Source organism: Gadus macrocephalus, chromosome 23, assembly GCF_031168955.1.
Source record: "Gadus macrocephalus chromosome 23, ASM3116895v1".
Taxonomy (NCBI): domain Eukaryota; kingdom Metazoa; phylum Chordata; class Actinopteri; order Gadiformes; family Gadidae; genus Gadus; species Gadus macrocephalus.
The window spans coordinates 9,863,257-9,884,774 of NC_082404.1; the positions used below are offsets into that span (position 1 = coordinate 9,863,257).

At 46.4% G+C, this 21,518-nt stretch overlaps 1 protein-coding gene across 2 annotated transcripts in view; it reads right to left on the reverse strand.

The window, feature by feature from the left end:
• Positions 1-21,154, reverse strand: part of gfod1 (glucose-fructose oxidoreductase domain containing 1) — a 24,070-nt gene extending 2,916 nt beyond the window's left edge. Inside the window, exons 1-4 of one of the 2 annotated variants that reach the window (XM_060044513.1) lie at positions 20,605-21,154; positions 19,093-20,358; positions 2,032-2,225; positions 1-1,541 (exon numbers count right to left, since the gene is read on the reverse strand). The exon at positions 1-1,541 is cut by the window's left edge and continues 2,916 nt beyond it. In XM_060044513.1, the coding sequence (XP_059900496.1) occupies positions 798-1,541; positions 2,032-2,225; positions 19,093-19,354 (1,200 nt within the window). In that variant the 5' untranslated portion in view covers positions 19,355-20,358; positions 20,605-21,154 and the 3' untranslated portion in view covers positions 1-797. Of the gene's footprint in view, positions 1,542-2,031; positions 2,226-14,369; positions 15,720-19,092; positions 20,359-20,604 lie in introns of those variants that run through there. The other variant, XM_060044514.1, reaches the window with a different exon arrangement.
• Positions 21,155-21,518: the final 364 nt, after the last annotated feature.

The following is a 21,518-nucleotide window of genomic DNA, read 5'->3' on the forward strand; positions in this document are numbered from 1 at the left end:
GGAAAAGCGGCATTAGTCTCTTTTACAAATGAGGGTGGACCCTGCACAAGGCCCACTCCACGTTGCACGTGAGCTCATGATAAGGATGACAGGAAGATCAACGCCAGGTCCCAGTGAAGCCATCTCCAGGACGGTCCTCCTCGGGGGTCCACTGCTCTGCGGACGTTGCGGCTAATGATTTGCCGCGTTGCACTCGCATTTAGAAAACGTGCGAAGGCTCATGCACATGTTAAAGGAGATGGACGGTAGCGTGGATGCTCCACGGGACACAGCCTTCTTGGACAGGTCGGTTTGAATTGGCCGTATTTGTGAGGCCGTTTGCGAGGTCGCAGCAACGTAAACTATTTGCCACAATATGCATAAACCGATCACAGGAAGGAAACCCAACTCCTATCCTGCTTGTAGGGCGACTTCTAGTCCTCTCAGAGAAAGAAATGTTCATAGTTTCATAAATAAAAGGTTTGACCTATTACATTATTGCCGTTCCTCTATGTACAAACCACTGTGGTGGTTGGGTCAGCCCTCTGGGCAGGGCTGCTCGTTCTTTCCTATGTGCTCCTGATTAATCGGCTCTGTAACAGATATGATGCAGATTTGGAGCCGAGGACAAATGTCACAACGGATTTCAAAAGGATTGGAACTGGTTCGTAGGCGTACCATATCAGTGCTGTTCAGAACTTGATGTACCGCGACCTCCAACCCAGGTCCACGGTGATAGTGCAAAGAGCAGGCGGCAATCTTGGCGAGATCGGCGTCGCTAGGGGACGGACGGCGGGGGACAGGGGGGGGGGCGTGGCCTAACAGTAGAGAGACATCCGACTCCGCCGCATGGCCTCGCTGATCAGGTAGGCGGGGCTGATGTCCGGCTCCTCCTTCATCACCACGATGTTCTGCCACTCCCCGCACGCGTTGGACTTCTTGATGGTGTCCACCACGCACAGCGCGTACAGGCAGTCCTCGAAGGTGGCCGCCATGGTCAGCGGCCGGCCGTCCCACGTGCGCCGGTCGTCCTGGTCCTGGAAGGCCTGCCTCACCGCCTGGATCATGCGGATGGTGCCGGTGAGGAAGGGCGCGGGGATGTCGCTGAAGGCCTTCTCGGGCAGCGAGGACTTCTCCAGCGGCGTGGTGTCCTTCAGCAGCAGCTCGGGCCCCCCCCCGCCGCCCCCCCCCTCGTCGCTGTTCTTCTGGCCGTACAGGTCGGTGCCGCTGACCGTGAGCCGGCCCACCGTGCCCACCACCACCACCTCCTGGCGGAACTCGCCGGGCACGTTGAAGTTGAGCGTGACGGTGCAGCAGGCCCCGCCCTCCAGCGCCATCTGGAAGGTGCAGAAGTCGTCGCTGGTGATCTGCCGGATGCCCCGGATGTGCTCCGTCTGCGTGACGAAGGTCTTGAGGAAGCCGTGGACGCGGGCGGCGCGCCGGCCCGTCAGGAAGCTGAGCAGGTCGATGATGTAGCTGCCCACCGAGTGCAGGCCGCCGCCGCCCATCAGGTCGTCGCAGCTCCAGTTGTACTTCTTGCCCAGCAGGCTGCCGCTGTGCACCTGGGGGGCAGGGGGGGAGAGGGTGGCAGGGGGGAGAGGGGGGCAGGGGGGAGAGGGGGGAGAGGGGGGCAGGGGGGAGAGGGGGGAGAGGGGGGCAGGGGGGGAGAGGGGAGAGGGGAGTCAGCACGCTGGATGTACCGCTTCACTCTAGTAACACTTTGATAGGAACCGTTCATTCCAGACTTTCACTCAGTCCTTGGATTTAAGGCTAACTAAATAAAATATATACAATTTAATATAAAAAACACCCACAATTAATACAATTTATAAAATGCATAATATTTATAAAATGTATAACATTTATGCAATTTATAAAATGTATACAATTTATAAAGGCCAATTGAACGGCTGACGGCTGACAGGACATCACTGGAGTTGGCAGAGTATAACACAAGCAGCGGATAACAGATCAGGGGGCGACGACACGGGATAATCCCTTCATCTATCAGCTGTAAACACACATGACCCCGCATCCCTGGTCCGGTGGTACCTGGGCCTCGCACACCAGCAGCTCCCCGATGTAGCCCTCCTCCACCAGCTCCTTCATCCTCACGAAGGCCGGCAGGAAGCGCAGCACGTTTCCCATGATGCTCAGCAGCTTGGGGTAGTACTGGGCCGCCGACATCATCCGGAAGGCGTCCAGGGGAGTGGCGGTGCGGTCGCAGATGACGTTTTTACCGATGCCTGGAGACAGATGCAATGCGACAGTGAGTCATCATACGTCATAGGGGTCCCGTTGTGCTATTCGGGTGTCTGCCACATACCATGGGTTACCATCGCAGACGGACATACAGGGGATGGATTGAGCCTAAAGCCGGTGAGACACAGGTGCCATGAGGTACAAATACAAGCTCCATCCAATGAGTAAAGGGTTAAGAGCCCCCCCAGACTAGCAACTCATTCCTGAGCCCTCTGCTGGCTTCTTCTCGAGGAAATGAATGCAATATATGTTGCTGATCTAACATCCTCCCTATATTAGATCAAATAATAATAATACAAGATAAATGATTCAACCCAACAAATATGGTCGGTGAAGACAGACTGACAAACAATTGCTTACATACATAAAGACGGATGGACGGACAGCGGTTGATGTCGCTTTGAAACCTAAAGCAACCGCCCAAAATTGCACACTCATTGTAATCACAGAGGTGCTATTAACTACACATAAACTACAAATTCCCATCATAAGGTCTAGTGTGGCATTCACAAACATTTTCGTTTCAACTGAGAGTAAAGTGGGGAAAAGACTGCAACAACTGGTCCCAACTTGCAATGACGTGTATTTTGTGTGTTTTAGAGGGAGGATGGGGGGGCGGGAATCCCATGATAATCTACCCTTCAGTGGAAAGCGCTCTGGCCTGGCTGGCCAAGGAAAGTAATCCCTTCTGACCCACTTCTACTGAGGAGTGTCACGAGTACAGATACTCCCTTCTATCTCACACACACACACACACACACACACACACACACACACACACACACACACACACACACACACACACACACACACACACACACACACACACACACACACACACACACAGACACCTCTGGCTATGAGCTAGCCAAACGGTCTGGGCAGATTTCACAACTTGCCATGCGTAGCGATTCCAGTGGCTTAATAACCCAGCTAGGTTCCTTCACGGGTAATGGGTAACATATTATAAACATGACGTACAACCTTAGACAGTATTCAAATACCAAAATAAAATCCCTTTCTTTCTTTTAATTAGTCATTAATGATTCAATACAAGTGAGAAAAGCGACATTTGACCAGAAAGATTGATAGCCAAGCAACTTCAAAATCCAACCTGGAATGTTTCGAGCTGACATTTCAACATGTCTAACCTTTATGCTCCATAACCGAGTCACATAACAGATGCACTGGCCGGGGGTCCGTCAGATAAGAGTGTGCGGCCGACTGTAATAAATAATAATAATAATACATTTAATTTAGAGGCGCCTTTCAAGACACCCAAGGTCACCTTACAGAGCATATAGTCATCATATTTTTTTTAAAAAACAAGACATTGTGGAAAAAAAATAAATAAAAAAAAATAAACATAAGCAATAAGAAATAAATAAAACAAAAACAAGACAAAACAAAACAAAAAAACAATCAAAACAGTGATCAGTTAGACGTTGTGTGCGAGTTTGAACAGGTGAGTTTTGAGTTGTGACTTGAAGGTTGTAATGGTGTACTGTACAGTCCTGAGAGCCACCCAACCTCAGCTTACCCGTCAGAGCAAAACAGAATACACTACAAACGCATGCATGGATCTTTTTATATTGCCATTGATGTCACTGTTGGTTTGAAATCAGAACCTCCTGGAGTTGCAGTGCCCATAGCAGGACACTGACTTCTTTGGATAAGCTCGTCAAGCCTTTGTTCAGTGTGCTGGCACAGCTAGTGAGCTACCTGATATAAAACCATCTGTTCAGGATGAATAACTTACTCCTAGAAGATGCTTTGTTTTAATGTCCTCAATAGGGCTGCAACTACTGATTCTTTTCATTGTCGACTAATCAAACATATTTTTTTGATAATTAATTAATGATTTATCAATGATTATGTCTATACAATGTCATAAATAATAGCCAATGCCATAGTCCAGAGTGATGTCCTAAATTTATACTTGCTAAATTACCTAAACTATTAACCAATTTGACTAATCCATATATGTATCAATGACTAGCGATGTAAACAGGTTCTTCCTCTCACATGCATTGAAATCATGCACGAATCGCTGGAGCCCCCCTAGCTGGTTAACTGAAAATTGCACACCAAAAAATACACATTCAAGCGTGATTGTAATAGGCTGACTGTGCACTTTGATTGGTCTGCTATCAGTACCCAAAGCATGAACATCAACAGCGTTGGATCACCGCTGGAAGTAGCGCTAAGCCAAGATGACGTGCAGGTAGCTGGCTCCAGTAATGTAACGGCTACGAGTGTAAGACATGACGGGCCCAACGGCAGTCCGTAATGGAGCAGAAAAGGAGCTTAGAACCACAGTCCCAACACATTAATAATGCAGAGAACTGTAACTGAGCGTCTTCAGAGAACCCCAACCGAATGTGAGAGAGAGAGAGAGAGAGAGAGAGAGAGAGAGAGAGAGAGAGAGAGAGAGAGAGAGAGAGAGAGAGAGAGAGAGAGAGAGAGAGAGAGAGAGAGCTGAAGAATCAGTTCGATTTCAGTATCTATTCATTTCTGTTATTGCCCTAACCTAATGTCAAGTCCACAATGATGAGGAATGTGTGTTTGGGTGCATCATGGAGAACAGCTGGGCTCCTGTCTTTCTACTGTTTTTTGATGTTTCGAGCAGTCAAAAGGTTGGCAGAACGGAACGGCACCACTATGGAGACCCACTGCTTGGTACAAACCTGATGACGATGGGGGTTTATCTCTTTACTGGCTTTTCCAGCCATAATACAGCCATTCCTAATCAACCCTTGAGTTGATAATATTATAGTGGATTCAAAATGTGGAGTAATATGTGAGTCGGGGAGAAGAAAGGGCATGAGCAGGGATCTAGTGCAGAGAGCGTGCCACTCTCACGCTCTCAGGCCCTCTGCCCCTCCGTTGCCTCTCTCCCTCTGAAACCACTGCTCTTCTGGGCTCGCTGCCGCATTCATCCGCAGGAAGCTGCTGCATGACTTCACAATATTCTGATGAACACAGATCCAAACTGCACCCCATGCACAGGGCACTGACTCCACAGCGCCAAGATAAGTCAGGTACGGAGACCCTACATCAAAGACACTGCATCACCGTACCCTCCAGCGTGAGGATATATGGAAGTATAACTGTCAGAAACGGTAGCGTTTGAAGTCAGTTTGGCTCTCTGACTGTAGCTGCTGCATGAGGTATGTGTGAGATACAGAGGCTGTGTCATTTCTCCTGCTGCTTGGTGTGTGCGGTCTGTTGGTGTTACTCACCATTGACGTGTAGCCTTCTCCTGTTCAGAGCAGAATGACCTCACAAACATACAGCTGTAACCGGAAGATATATTTCTGTTCGACACCACGTTGTGTGTGTCTGTTTGTGTTTGTGTGTGTGTCTGTATGTGTACGTGTGTGTACATGTGTGTACATGTGTGTCCGTGTGTGTGTGTGTGTGTGCGCGCCTAGGGGCAGAAAAATAACGTTGATAATCTGAGGTAAATCGGATCTTCAATGTGCGTTTAGGCCTCCCGGTTGTATTTCATGCTGTAAATTTCTGTTTTGATTTACCCAAGCAGTACAGTGCATCCCTTTGTAGACCATAAATAAAATGACTTCTGGTCTCTCTCTCCCATTCTCTCTCTCCCATTCTCTCTCTCTCTCTCCCATTCTCTCTCTCTCTCCCATTCTCTCTCTCCCCCTCTCCCCCTCACTCACACACACACACACACACACACACACACACACACACACACACACACACACACACACACACACACACACACACACACACACACACACACACACACACACACACACACACACACACACACACAGAGAGAAAACGCACACAGAGAACATGCACACAGAGAACATGCACACGGAAAACATTAACACAGTAATTATGGTGGCAAGGAAGGGAAGGAAGGGAAGGAAGGGAAGGAAGGGAAGGAAGGGTGAGGAAGTCGCCTGGAGGTGAAGCAGAGGCTTTGTTTGCGATGGGAAGCGCTACGGTAGCTAGCATGCTAATGACACATTGTTTATTGTACTTGGCCTCGGCACAAGGCTGCACCCGCAGGATCCAGAAGGAAGCAGTCCGACCATCCAGCCGGGGACAACCGACACACAACCCCCGTCTACCCGTATTACAGAGCTGGCGTGGAAGGAGAATCAAATCCTGGGCTGAATCCCAGGGTGGGGGCGGGTGTGGTTGAACACATAAAGCAGTGCAGAGTTGACCCTGTGGGGCCAGAGTTCCCCTTGGTCCCAGCCCCATGGCAACAGCTGGACTAAGGAGCCGTATTGAGGAGGAAGGGGGGGGTGGGGGGGAGAGATAGCAGATTAACATCCTACGCATGCGCACAAACACACACACACACACACACACACACACACGCACACACCCGCACACACGCACAAACGCAAACACGACCCAGAGCATTACCATGTGACAGAAAAAGACGCACTGGAGGGAAAACTAGTCTGGGTGGTTCCTGCCGATAGCCATCTTGACTACAGGGATGGTTGCCAGGCATGAAGTTGTGACGCAAAGGTCAAGTAGAGAAGATAGAACCTTCGCTGACAATCTGAAGATCTTAGAGGCATACAAATACAGTGTGTGGTGTTGTATACTAGAGACAAATTATATATAGGCGCCGCCTGATACAACTTATAGTAGTATGCGCACACATCTTGTGTACATGTGCAGTGTCAGATCCCTTTTGGGTCTAGAGAGAGAGAGAGCGAGAGCAAGAGAGAGCGAGATTAACTGAAGCAACAGGCTCAACTGTCCAGCTGATTATCTCAAATTAAATTTTGCTTGAATCAATTACAGTGAGACTAAGGAGGGAGCAAGGGAGAGAGGGAGGAAAAGAGAGTGAGAGTTAATGGGAGAGATGGAGTGGAAGTGAGAGAGAGACAGAGTCCTCCTGCTGACTTAAATTAGCATCTAAATGGAGCATGTTGGTAGCACCGATGAATGGCTCTCAGGACAGCTTGATGTTCTCTTTTTGTCAGGCGGTACAAAAGCCATGCTGACCTGTTGGACCTACGACCTTATAAGGGCAGTAAGTGGCTGCCCATCACGGGTCAGGACCATGCTCGCGTAGCGATGATGCTGCTGCTTAGCAACCAGGTGGTGGGATTCATTAACATAGTCAGAACTGGACTCGAACAACCCTTACAAAAACAAAAAAATATATATAGGCTAGAGGGAAATCTTTTTGAAAGCGGAGTTAAGGACGTGTACTTGAACAGAGACTCATACTTTTTTTAATTTCAATTTCTGGAGTGGCTGGGGTCCATTATTTTCTAAGCGCATACTTGAGTGATTTTAATGATGTGTTTGTCATTCAAGAGTGCGTCAGCTCCCACCCCTTCAGCTAATGCCTTTGGAGTGGACACAGTTTAGTGTTACTAATGTGTTATCACGCTGCCATTAGCCCCTGGACCAGACCTGCTACCCGGCCAGCAGGTTGACTGCATACGCAATGAGAAACAAACACACGCTCAGCGTTGCTTAGTAAGGTCGTAGTCAAATCACTTTGCATGTTTACTCATTATCACAACCAAATATAACCTGACTAAAGCATACATGCTATGCACAGTAGTACAGTAGGTGGTACCTGGCCCTCTTTTGTAAAAAGAGGAAATATGGTTAGATTACAAGAGGCCGTATTTTATACTTTATCTCTCACATTTATAACATACTATGGAAAATCTTTTCAATTCCTACTACTGCATCTCAGTGGTATGTGGAAGGACTTCCAGTCTGACATTTAAGCATTTTCAGGAGTATATGAGAGGACTTTCAGGCATTTTGTGAGAGCGTTTCACGTGTATACATGGAACGTTAAGTATAAAATACGGCCTGTACGACCTTTAATACATAAACTCTCCAGTAGATAATGATTTTTTCAATGTTTGTGTTAAATTATCGGATTAGCGTTCAGGGAGTACAAAGACAAATCAATGGTACCTGCTGCTCCGCCTTTCCATGTAACCCAGCAATCCTCAGTGCTCCAATTACTGCTGAGCTAATTCACACAAACAAACACACACATGCATACACACACACACACGCTAACTTTTCCTCCCCTTGCTTGCGGTTATGAGAAGCCATCTCCTAAGCTAGTTGCCAGATAGGACACTTCCTTTTCTACAGTAATTTCATTCAGATGATACAATACAAGTTTGAATACGAGATGTTGTATTACAGAATGGACACAAAGGACCTCTTGAACGGGGCTCCGCAAGTTGAACGTAACCCATTTAACTCTGTGTGCTTAGGTCAAATCTCAATGACACCAAAACCCACCGAGTCATACAGCTATTGGATTAGCAAAGAAGCTCACCGCGTGAGTAGTGTAGTCATGCTAGCCAACTTGTCTTTCTTTCCTCCGCTACTTGTGTGAAACAAACACAAAGTCCCCCAAAAGACACCCGACATGATCTAATCTCAACTCAGAGGGGAACTGTGTGAAGAGGAGTCAAGCATTTGGTGAGGGGATGGCCTTTGAGGGAGGGACGGAGACCTTTCAGAGTATTCTCACAGTATTTACCGGGGCTATAAAGGGCATCTTTCAAGGGAGAGGAGAGAATGCAGGAGGGGACAGGAGGGCCCTTTGATGAATACTAATGTCTGTGTGGGCTACCGGCGTACAGACTAGTGACTGACCTACTTCCTCCTGAGACAAACACACACACATACAGCCAATGTTAATGGTGGGGAATGTATGGCTGTGACCGAAACGTACATATCCGACAAACACACACCTTATTCTTCCTGCTGCGGGCATGCACCAGCCATGTGCATGCTCTGTAGAAAGCACACACTGGATTCTCACTTTACTGAAAGGTGGTGAAGGAGAGAGGTGCTGGCACAAGTATAAATATCTTTATTTCATCAAGTGTGTGTAGCATAACCTTCTTTGTTTATCTGTGTGGTTTTGAAGACCAATATTTGCTTGAGGCAATTTTGATAAGGAGTGTGTCTTGTTTTGCCTTTCAAGTAAAACACTTTGACAGTGCTATTGTGTATCATGTGAGAGAGTTCACGCTGCAGCCCAGAAACGCAGTGAGCCCTCGGCATAACTCTGTAGTAGCATAGTGAGTTCCTGTTTAAAGCGGCTTTTAGCACACCACCTCTACCACGACGATGACTGAATTTAATTTACACAAACCGACGTTTCCAACCGGATAAAAGGCTCCCGGCGGTTATGAATAAGTGTTAGCGGCCTACGAGGAACTCACCTCTGTCATTGCATGAGGAGTGGAGGGGGAAGAGCACTCAAAACAAAACAGGGATGCTTGTGGGAGGTGGACCGGTTGCCATGGAGATGATGATGCATCCCCCAACCCCACCCCTTCACACCGGCGAGAGAGAGAGAGAGAGAGAGAGAGAGAGAGAGAGAGAGAGAGAGAGAGAGAGAGAGAGAGAGAGAGAGAGAGAGAGAGAGAGAGAGAGAGAGAGAGAGAGAGAGAGAGAGAGAGAGAGAGAGAGAGAGAGAGAGAGAGAGAGAGAGAGAGAGAGTCTTACTGCTGACTAAGTTGTCCTTGTTTCGAGAGAGAGGTTGATAAGGTCTAACTCTAAGCCACATAGTACCACTGGGATTTGCTAAGTGGCTTCTTCAGCCAACTAGCTAATTCGCATTGGGGTATCTATTACTCTTGGGGGCATTGGGCTATCTATTGCTCTAGGGGCATTGGGTATCTATTGCCTACAACGCTTCCCATCATCCGTAATAAACACTGGAGGTAACGGCAGACAACGAAAAACTAAAACCAAAACATTGACTCAAAGAATGACTCCTCACACCACATGTGTGACAAACATGGGACTCACATCCACACTGAGGTCTTCCAACAACATGTGTCCAAGCTCTGAAACAAACACAGCAAGATTAATTCATATTCTCTGCTGACCTTCTGGCTTTCTAGCAGTAATTAGCCACCAACTGTGTGTTGTACCGTTAGATGTGGGGTTAGCCAGGGGTTAGCAATTCGTGAGCTCCATTTTTTACTGCACATATGGACAACAAAGACTATATTGGTGCAACTTAGATAATTAATAAATGTTCTTTGTTATTATTGTTGTGTAAAAGCACAATAAAAAAGGGTATTTGATTTCATATCATTATTCTATATGTAGCCTACATGTACTATTATTGATATTTTGCCTTATGTAAAAACTTGAATAACCTGAGAAACCTGCTTTGATGGTTTCATTTTCCCTGTTTACATTCTATAGTTGACTCTGGGATCCCTTTTTAAAATACACATTTGAAGACACTTTAAAAGGGTTTAATTTGAGCAAAGACACTCTCAACTTGACTAACCTACTCCCCCTGCTCTGTTAACTAGTGAGTTTGTATGTTAGCCATAACTCAAGTGAGAAGTGAAATACATCCATTGGCATTGCTATATCAGATGATATGAGAGTTTCCTAGCCTTTCTGCATTTCTTCTTCTGCTTTACCAGATTGATTTACAGATAGCTGTGTGTGTGCGTGTGCGTGTGCGTGTGTGTGTGTGTGTGTGTGTGTGTACTACGTGTACATATTCATAGCACGCACGCACGGCTGCAGGCAGACGTTAGTTGTCAACTCGTGATCAGTTCATAGTGCCGCAGCGTCTGGTCCTAAAATATCACCAGTACTATTGTGAATAGGCCAGTGGAAATGGGTTGATAGGACTTCTAATGACCAAACAGACCTAATAAACCGGCGGTTGAAAAAGCTGTGACAGCCACGCTCATGTTTGCATTTATTGCCTCTGCGATGACAAACCAAGGTTGTTAAAATACTATTTCTATGGAGCAGTAGCTGGCATAGAGTCAGGACATCAATGGGCTCGCTGGCCCTTCCCCAGGACTTTACGATAAGGATTTATCGACAGAGTTGTCCCCTTTCTGTGTGACATCCGTTAGCTAGCTGTGCAAATAAACCATTGTCTGTACGTTATGCAAACCGTCCTCACTATGAGCTGCAGGCTCGTATCAAAGGTCTCTGTTCTTTAATCACCCTTTATTCAGATAGTCAGGATGGAAAGCAGTCAATCATCAGCCACCGTCTCCTTCTTGGCCACTAGAAGTTCTAACATTTCTATTGCCTCATTTACAATCTTACTTATGATATTTAAGGACAAAGTGATGAGTGATTAGTGATTAAGGACGCTGACCAAAGCAACAGAACACGTTTATCTTATCTCATAATAAATGAATACGGGCAAAAATGTATTATTGGAATAGGCCAATATCTTTATTGTCATCACTGTCAAGACTATGTACTGTAGTGTTGACTTATTACCAAGCCATACTTGTTTCTCGTGTATTTACTTGCTTCTAATGTATTCTCCAGTCAATTGTTGTCTCTAACAACAGTGGACTTCCAAGTCATCGGAGTTGGGCACCTTTCTGCCATTCACAAAACACTGGTTTCATCAGCGTAAGCCACAATTCATTCTTCCCAACGCGTCAGTGATTTCAATGACAGACACACAATCACCTCCTCTCCTGTATACAACTGAACACGGGGAGAGCACGAGCAGCGCCTGACTCCTGGATTCACGCTGGCATTGACCTATCGGCCTGTGCCAGCTAGTCACCTGACCGGCCAGCTGCTGGTGTGATGACTGCCTTTAACGAGTGACCACGGCTGTATCTTCTCCTGGCTAGCATCCCGCATGTAATTCCCCCTGGTGTTTATCTCAGCGCTGACGGCTAGCTGAGTGCCTAGCTGGGATTGGCTGACTGAATTGCTGCAAGATATTTGTTATGTATTCACTTGGAGTCTACTCTAAGAACTTATTCATGAACGCAATCTCTGCTGGGGTAAGGGCAATATATTGAAAGGGAAAAATTTATTATTTTTAGTTTAATTATTAGTCTATTTACTAATAAAGTGTGTTTTCATTTAACATGAAGACACACACACACACACACACACACACACACACACACACACACACACACACACACACACACACACACACACACACACACACACACACACACACAGAAGAGAGAGTGCTGAACAGAAATATCATTTCCAGTTACAGTTGTAAATTTAAGAGCCGTGTCATTCTGCTCTGAACAGGAGAATCACTCCAATGTGAGTAACACCAACAGACCGCACACACCCAGCAGCAAGAGCAATTACACAGCTTCTGTATCTCATACCTCATGCAGCAGCTACAGTCAGCAAGCCCAACTGACTTCAAACGCTACCGTTTCTGACGGTGATACCCCGCATCCTCACGCTGGAGGGCACAGTGACGCCGTGTCTTTGATGTTTGTTCCTAAATATCGGGAATGCCATCAAAGAAGCCCTTCTAGTCTTAAGCGAGACACACAGTAAATGTTATTCCGCCCCACATCAGGTAGAATCAAGTCATCTCATAGACCCTTGTTACTTGGCCATGACCACTCTTTGTCATCACCATCAATTTAGCCTCAAAACAACGTCGGCTAATCCTAGTGAATCAAACACCAACCCTAATCTCACAACCTAATAGGTATTACATCTTTGAAACCCCTGTGTCCTCACTGTAGCTACAGAAGGGTCCTATCTGCTCGCTGATCGATGCAGCAGCAGCTTCTGCACACAGCTGTGCTCGCATCCCCTCCATGCGCTCAGCCACCCATCCTCTCTTTGTGTCGACTCCCAGAGGGCTCATTACAGCACACGGACAGAGGCGTGTGTGTGTGAGGCTCCACAACACTGGCACACGCAGATAGGGAGAGAGAGACTAAGGCAGAGACTGAGAGAGAGGGAGGGAGAGAGAGCGGGACATCTGGGCTGGTTTATTATGGACACACAGTGGCACTTAAATACAGGGCGGAGGACAAAGGAGGACCGGGCAGGGTGGGATCGACTTTATGGGAGCCTACATGCAGCTGTATTCAGCGGGGAGATCTGTAACTCGAGGAGATACAATATGGACGAACATCCTTTCAGGTGTCAGAAACACAAAAACAAACCAAGCAAATGACGATGCGCTGCATCGTTGACGTTGACATTGTTGTACACAACACAACAACTTTAGTACCCAAGACCCCAACAGACGCCACAGGAAGAAAACACAAGCATAAAATATGTTTTTGGGCTCACCAGACCTGTCTATTTCTGTGTTTGTGTTTAGAATGGATGTATAATGAGCATATCCATGCTGCAAATGTGTTTCCACGTTTTGTTTTGTTTTGTCTTGATCACCCATACCTTTAGGCCTAGATCACATTAACAGACATCCCATCTCTCCCGGGAGATCTGTGAGTCTCTCACAAGTGTTTAGGGCAACCTCTTTCAGTCCGCTCCTATGTTAATCTAGAAGATGACCTCCCTGACACATCCCTGATCTAAGTCACATGAGTGGCCTCCCTGAAACCAGTTTCTCTATAGGCTGGCTGTGTATTAGGATCTGACGAGGAAGTCAACAGATAAGAAAAGAAATGTAGCTTAAATCCAAATCTTTTCCCCCTTGGCACGCTGGCCTCAACACCACAATGTGGTTTAACGTCAAAAATATTTCCCACACTGCATCTCAAGTTCAACCATGCAAAGTAGCTCTGCCTTCCAGAGTAGCAAAACGGGGGTTGTGGAAGGAAATGGCTACTTTTCAGAGCTTTGTGGAGGTGGACTCAATGAAACTCCTCGCTTCTCCATTCATTCAACACACAAAGACAATTTCATAGGACCTCTCGCTCTGGTTCTCTCCAACACAAACACCCCTTCATCCACACACAGCCATGCTAGCAGTTATTAGCATGTCAATGGACGTGAACGTGACCGTTAACTCACCGTGGGAAACTTGAAGTAAAAAACACACAAGGACGTTTAGAAAGGGTCAAGCCGGTGAGTGTGAACGGCTCTCTTCAGAGTTGGCAGAGCTGGCTGGAGTACTAGGGGTTGTTTGGCTGGCTTTTTTGATGCTATACTTGAGCAGGACGTGCACTAGTCCTGCTGCTGGCTGCACATCCACTCACCTGCTAACTGATTGCTACTGCTGATAAATAGATGGAGGGAAGATAGATGCCCCTGAGAATATTTGAGCCACTAAACTGCTTAAAGATGTGAATGAACGTTTGGCTGGTGTGGCGCACGCAAATGCAAGTAAATTAAACAAAACACGCATCTAATCTTGATAATTTAAAAAAGACACCTCTTACCTGTGTCTGTTTAAATATATATATCATTTTAATCTCTGCATATTTGCGGTCATTTCACAAGGTTGACAAAAATGTTTTAGTTCCTGGGTAAAAAGAGGAAGGTGTGGCCGTGAGTCCACATCGGTCTGTCTTCTGGTGTATGCAACACGCAAATAGAGTCACTCAAAGTTAAACACAACCACGCACTCCGCCCCAGCGCTCTCAGACCCTCTCCTCCGAGCGGCCCTCCGGCACTAGGTATTGACACGCGGCTGGCCCTTGGGCCCTTCTCGTGACCTGATCTCCAAGCCCTCAGGTGGCTCCCATGCCCCTCCTCCTCACAAACAGGTCTCACATGGTCACAGACTGACCCTCGACCGGTGAAGGCGTTCACTGTCTGCCCACTGGGATCTGTAGAGGTGGATCTGTGGACTGCAAACGGTACGCCCGCTCTCATGTGTCCCTCGCTGTGCAAAACAGATGGTTTTTAACGTCAAGTTAATGAACTTATCTTAATATAAAAAAATAAGTTAAGAGCTGGCTATAAAAAATAATTAAAATAAGTAAAAGGAAGGGAATATTCTGGGAATACTTTATATTTCCGAGATGTGAAACCTTAAGTGGTTCACCACAAGGCGAAGTGAGATCAGGATCTATACATCAACGCATATGAGCGTCTTCTCTATAACTCTGAGTGCATTGCTTTCACTGGTGTAGCTCAAAACACAACAATGAGGACTTATTATAGGTAAAGGTTCATTCAGCCATTCATTACTCTTATGTAACACTTATTTATTAACGCAAACATAATAGGCCATGCTCTCCTTTCATGCTTTGACACAAACCCCCAACCCTGGACTTTATCACATGGTTTCAAAAAACAATAGAATACAACATGAATGCCTTAGAGGGGTGACTCTGTGTGATTGAGTGAAGGAGAGCCAGAGAAAGAGAGAGAGACAGAGAAACAGACAGACAGAGAGACAAACGAAGCAGCTAGAAACAAACAGACAGACAGAAGCAGCTAGAAACAGACTGACAGAGACAGACAAAGAAAGAGAGACAGAGAGAGAGGCCTTCTGACACTGGAGATGTTAGTTCTCACACCACAGTTTCCAAGAGGAACTGTCTCCTGACATCATATGCTTCTGGAATTCCATTCGAGCATCGGGAACAAGAGTGTGTGGGGGGGGGGTCTATTGTCTGCCGTGGCTGAGCGAGACGGACAGGTTTGGAAGCTGGGTTTTCTCTGCAGGAGGCACCCGCTTACTCCAGTTAAACCTGTATGACGTCTGGGTGCGTGACGTAGTCTCTCCCTCTCCTGCCAAGATGGTTGAAGACATGGCCATGTGACCTTACTTATCCAGTACCCCCCCCCCCCCCACACACACACACAAACACACACACACACCTACTATTAGGAGCACACCGTTTCGCTAACCACAATCACCTTATTGGAGTTATTGACCAGCAGGTTAGCCCTGCAGTATTGACCTTGCTCGGTCAGTTTGTGATTAACTTGTCGACAAAAAAACCAGCACCAGAATATTGAGACCATAGAGGACGTGGCTGGGCTAAACCCAAACAGCAACCACTCTAATACAAGCTTAGTTGTAGAACTTGCTTCCCTGCTAAGTCCACATTCCTCTGGCGAGCGTGATTGGTCTTATCAAAGTGCCCCATGAGGTAAACAAAGAGTTTGGGATATCTTCACCTCGCATGCCCTAGTGAAGAGGAAGTAGTTTTGGGCTCTGGTCTCCAGTCAAACCTTCCTTTCATACCACTAAGGAGACGGAGCCACAGAGTACCAGTCAAGGTGGGCCAACCCTGCCCTGAAACCTGGACACCATGGGGTGGTTTTATCTAACCTGGGCCATTCAGGGTGATGAGGCAAGCGAAAGGGAATGTTTTCTCTATTACAAGGTTATAAACGTTCAAAAGGCTTGTTTATCACAACGTCATATCGCTGGAGCATAGGAGCATTGGAATGCTGGTAATTATCTTGGTAGTAAGGTTTCTTTTGTCCTTGTCGTTGTTATTAGTGTAATGATTTCTGATTACCGGAAATGTCTTGTGTTTGAAACTGCCACGATGTTTCTCTTACCTGAAATGCCCAAACCAAAAGTATTAATTTACACACAGCCTAGTCGCCCAAAGGCGCAGTGGCTTATAGCAAAAACCAACGAAAGCATGTCTCATGTCGCCTGCGGTTTGACATCACCTTCTCCTGACATTTGCCAACTGTACCAGTCACAAGCCCTGAGCCAGACTCTCAATCCCTCAAAGATTCACCCCCGCCTGTGTCAGTTTGATTCAATTAGATGGCTCCCCTCCTCCACAGAAAATGAACTGAAAAAACGAATTGCCCTCAGGGAAGGGAGAGACTCTGGGTGGGAAGTACCATTTTTAAACAATGAGGCGCTCAGGAAACCAGGCAAGAGGAAAGCAGAAAGAACGGCAGAGGAGCTGCAGCAGCACACAGGTTAGCAGGAGACTCCAATCGCACTTCCCGCTATTCACCCCTGATGCTGCAGTCCACAGCCCTCAGTACTGCGATCCAAAGCCCCTGGTGACGTCCAAAGACCTGGTGCTGCAGTCCTAGACCCTGGTGCTGCAGTCCTAGACCCTGGTGCTGCAGTCCTAGACCCTGGTGCTGCAGTCCTAGACCCTGGTGCTGCAGTCCTAGACCCTGGTGCTGACTTCCAAAGCCAAACACCTGTGCAGCATTTGCAACAAGTGGCGGACCTGTCGGTCTCCAATTGGTAAAACATGGCGTCAACTCTAGCAGGGTCACAGGTTTGACTTCCCATGCTAAGAAATGCATGCGCTAACGGACCTCTTTATTGTAAGAGACCTTGGATGAAAGCGCCTACCAAACCAACGACTTCATGTCTGCACCTCATAAGGCCAGACTGAATGGGTGGGTTATTTCTCATATCTACAGCGATTCACCTGAGAAAGAAGTAGCGTTGAGAGTTGCTTGCATAGGGCAAACACTTTATGTGCACATGCTTGTGTGCCTGCCGTCCACACATCTACAAATGTACTCTGATTACTGTCGTATACACAGGGCAAAAACAAACACTTGCAGCCATGGCTTAAGGCCCAGTGTGGCGGTTACATAATAGCGTTGACACTCCAGTGTTTACCAAAGCCATGTGCCCATGGGCTATGGAGCAGACCTGGAAAGGGAAGATACATCTTTCCCATTTCATTATTGTTCTTTTTAGAAGTGAACATCAAGACCATGTCGACATGTCACTTCTATGCATCCGTTCCAGCCACTGACATTCACATCACATGAGGTCGATATTATGTGACCATATCCACAAGGATACCTAGTAGATTTAAACGGCATGACAGCAACCAGAGATTACGTTAAAAAGTATCGACAGTAATGTTGATACTGGTGGTCTTCAAGGGACAGTCCGGTGGACCGGTTAGTTGTAGACAGGGTTTATTTAAATGTAAATTCACAATTTTTTTGGTTTTAGGTCCTGTCCGAATTAAGACAGCTTTAAGCCATCCTAAAAAGGTCTCCATTTCAGAGATCAAAAAGAGATTAAGAGGCTCGATAAAAGATGAAGTGTTGACGATGATGACACGACAATAATGGCGTCGTTTTATTTTGAAACCATGTCACAAGAACCTGTGTGCTGCTGCACGTACATGCCTAAACATAGGCTATGTTTAGAAGGGACTAGATACCAGACACATTATAAACACAACAAAGTCTGCTTAAACAGCACGCTGTCATCAACAAACAGTCTGCCTTCTGGCTGCCACATGGTGCTCCTCCTCCCCAGCAGTCCAGTCAGGGCACGTTATGTGGATCTCAGATCGTCTTCAACATTAGTGGCCAGTGGCTTTATGGGTACATAATGCCTCACAATTCGTTTGGTTGCCTACGTCGTCTTCCAAGACTCAAAAACAGCCAAGGAATGGTGTCTTAACACTGTGACAGTCAGCCCATCTCATTGACACTCACTCCAGCCACTTCTCACTTTCTTCCTCCTCTCTGTCTTCCCATTCAAACAGACACACACACACACACACACACACACACACACACACAGCTAATGAAATGTGACCTTTCCACACCCAATCCCCCTCCTAACAGAAATGAATAAGACAAAAGGAACTATCATTGTTGGGTTGTATGAAGTGCATTATTAAGACACTGTCGTATGCTAGTAATAATCTATAATGTACACCATTGCTTGACTATATCCGTCTCTCTTCCAGAACTGTTGCACAGTTCCCAATAGGGCTCACTAAATAGATCCTTTACTCCAGATAGTAGAAGGTCTATATTTTGGTCTCTTCTTTCACATTAAGGTCAATAACAGAATCATACAGAATTTCCAAAATATAAGTTTTGTCTATAGGCTACTGTACAATAGGAACTTGACAGTGTGAAATGGAAATTGAAATCTCTCTCTCTCCTCTCTCTCTCTCTCTCTCTCTCTCTCTCTCTCTCTCTCTCTCTCTCTCTCTCTCTCTCTCTCTCTCTCTCTCTCTCTCTCTCTCTCTCTCTCTCTCTCTCTCTCTCTCTCTCTCTCTCTCTCTCTCTCTCTCTCTCTCTCTCTCTCTCACACACACACACGCACCTCTCCAATGCAACATGCATTGACCTGGTTTGAGCAAACATCCTAGTAAAAGTTTTCCGGATGATGGTCTCAAAGCATCCTGGCAGCTGTACCTCCAAACAACAGTTGCACCATCGCGACGGTAGGAGACTCACCTAGCGTTTTGACAGCGATCTGCCGCGTCAATGGCGGAGGGAGATTGATGCATACTAAATCCACATCCTGATGCAGCAACACATCATCGATTCGGTTCGTGTAGAAGGGAACGTTCATTTCCTTGGCCAGCTCCTCCGCCTCCTCCTGAGTGCGGCCCCATAGTGCCTTGACGGCGAAGCCCTCGTTCTTCAGCAGGGGGATGATTACCCTCGCGGTCAAGCTGGTGCCGAACACGCCGACTCCGGGAAGCATGTTGGGCATTTATGGATGTTCTTGTACCTGGTCACGGATCACGGCGAAGCCCGTCCTGCTCCGTGAAACCACACAGGGGGGAACTGTCGAGACCGGAAAAGAGGGACGGCGGCGGGACAGTCAGATTGGCCATCCACCTGCGCTCATTCACCCACTGTGGTGCCTTCTGCCCTCGGCTCAGCTCGGTCATGTAGCAGCCCTGCTGTCCGAACACAACCTGCTATTCTCCCCGGTGGGAAAATAACCCGGACTAAATAAGACAAATAGAAAAAGACAACCGATCTTTCTCTTTACGTAGAAATACAGAAGCTGCAACGCAACCTTCCCCTTCTGAAATCATCCGCGTCTGGTAGTGACCCGATCACACTTGGTCATTGCGCTATATGAAGGGCATTTCTTCATCGAGGCTGTGTCTTTGTTACGCCCACTTTGAGAAATAAGGACACAGTCATTCAAATAAATAGCATAGGCGTTTCTTTTAGATGACGAGGCGCACATTCCGGAGGATTGGCGAAGGAGCGTCGCCGCTGCATGCGCAAGTATTGGTGTTGCAACCACCGCGTTCTGCAGCGGAGCCGGAGACGTCAGCCCGCTCTGCACCCCACGCTCTCTGCGAAATTGACCTGCCCCACTCGGCCTCTGATTGGCTCAGTCCGATGTGTGTGGTTAGGGTTTTGGCACCACATCTACTTGGTTAGGGAGGCAACACAACTAGTGATGGGAATTTCGGCTCTTTTTAGGGAGCCGGATCATTTGGATCAGCTCACCAACAAGAGCAGGCTTGTTCGGCTCCCAAACTGCCCTTCATATTACCACTTATACCTTTTATAATTCAGCCAAATGTATCCCGTTTTGACTTATGATTCGTATGTGTAGGCCTATCTATCAATTAAATCATCAATACATTCTATTATTATTCAAAAGTAAAAATTTAATTTTCTATTATCAATAAATTGCTGTAGCTGATTGTTTTCATTGCATATGAGCGCAACGCGCATCCCCGCCCCTCGCTGCTTGCTTGGGTATGAACCTTAATTGTCTATCCCCACTTTATTGGTTGCATGCATGCAGTGACAGTCAGTCACTGCACACACATGCATGGAGCACCCGTAGCGCGGAGATCTTCACGCCAACACATATATATATATATATATATATATATATATATAATATAAAATAAAATAAACGGCTCGCGGTCGGGAGCCAACTCGCATCGTTCACTTAAAAGAGCCGGCTCATTGAACCGGTTGACTCTTCACTAAACACAACTACTTGTTTAGGTTTAGGAAACAAAACGATTCTCTCACAGTTTAAAACCCTCTGGCTACTCTAGTTGTTGCAGTAGCCTACTTGAAGACCTACAGCCAATGACTATGTAGACTGCTGTTATGTCAAGGAGATTTCTGTTTATAACCTTAGTATAATTGTAGGGAAATGTGAAATGTTTTACTATAGTCCTATATAAGCGTCAGAATGATAATCACCCCAAGGCATCCATTAGTCCGTGGAATTCAACAGTTTTTGGTCAATGTGGACTTTGAATACTTTAACTCACAGGCTCAGTAGGCTATTTATCCTTTAACAATAAAACAGGCCTAGATATCTTCTGTTCTTGTCCTGTTTAGATCATTTACTTTTTTAGTGTGCAATTTGTTATTTGCATGTTTCTCTCCAGTAAATCAGTGCTTAATGTTTGAGGCATCTTGGAGCAAACGACTTAGAGAAGCAGCAGCAGGCCTGCTATCTTACCAAGCAGGATCCTAGAGGTCAGGGGTCAACCAAAGCAAAGCTTAAAAGCTGATTATTTTTTTTTTTAACGCAACATACATTGACGTCGCCCTCCAACAGAACATGAATAGAAGAGTTGTGCAATCACAAGTAAGATCGTTCAGTATAAATCCAATACGTGTCATGGTATATGGGTCATACATCGAGGTTACAAAATATTGCATGCAGGTCGAATAGAGCATTGTGGCATATGTATAGACTTTGGTTTAGTCTCAGAAGTGGAGCTGCAATGCGGTCTATTTATACATCTTATATTACATCTTCTATAAATATTTTAATTCAGATTTATAACCCCGGATAACCACGGATTATGTACCGGCAGCAGTCTGGAATGTCCTCTCTCTGTAATGGTCACACTCTAATTATGAGATGCTCCTGGAGACTT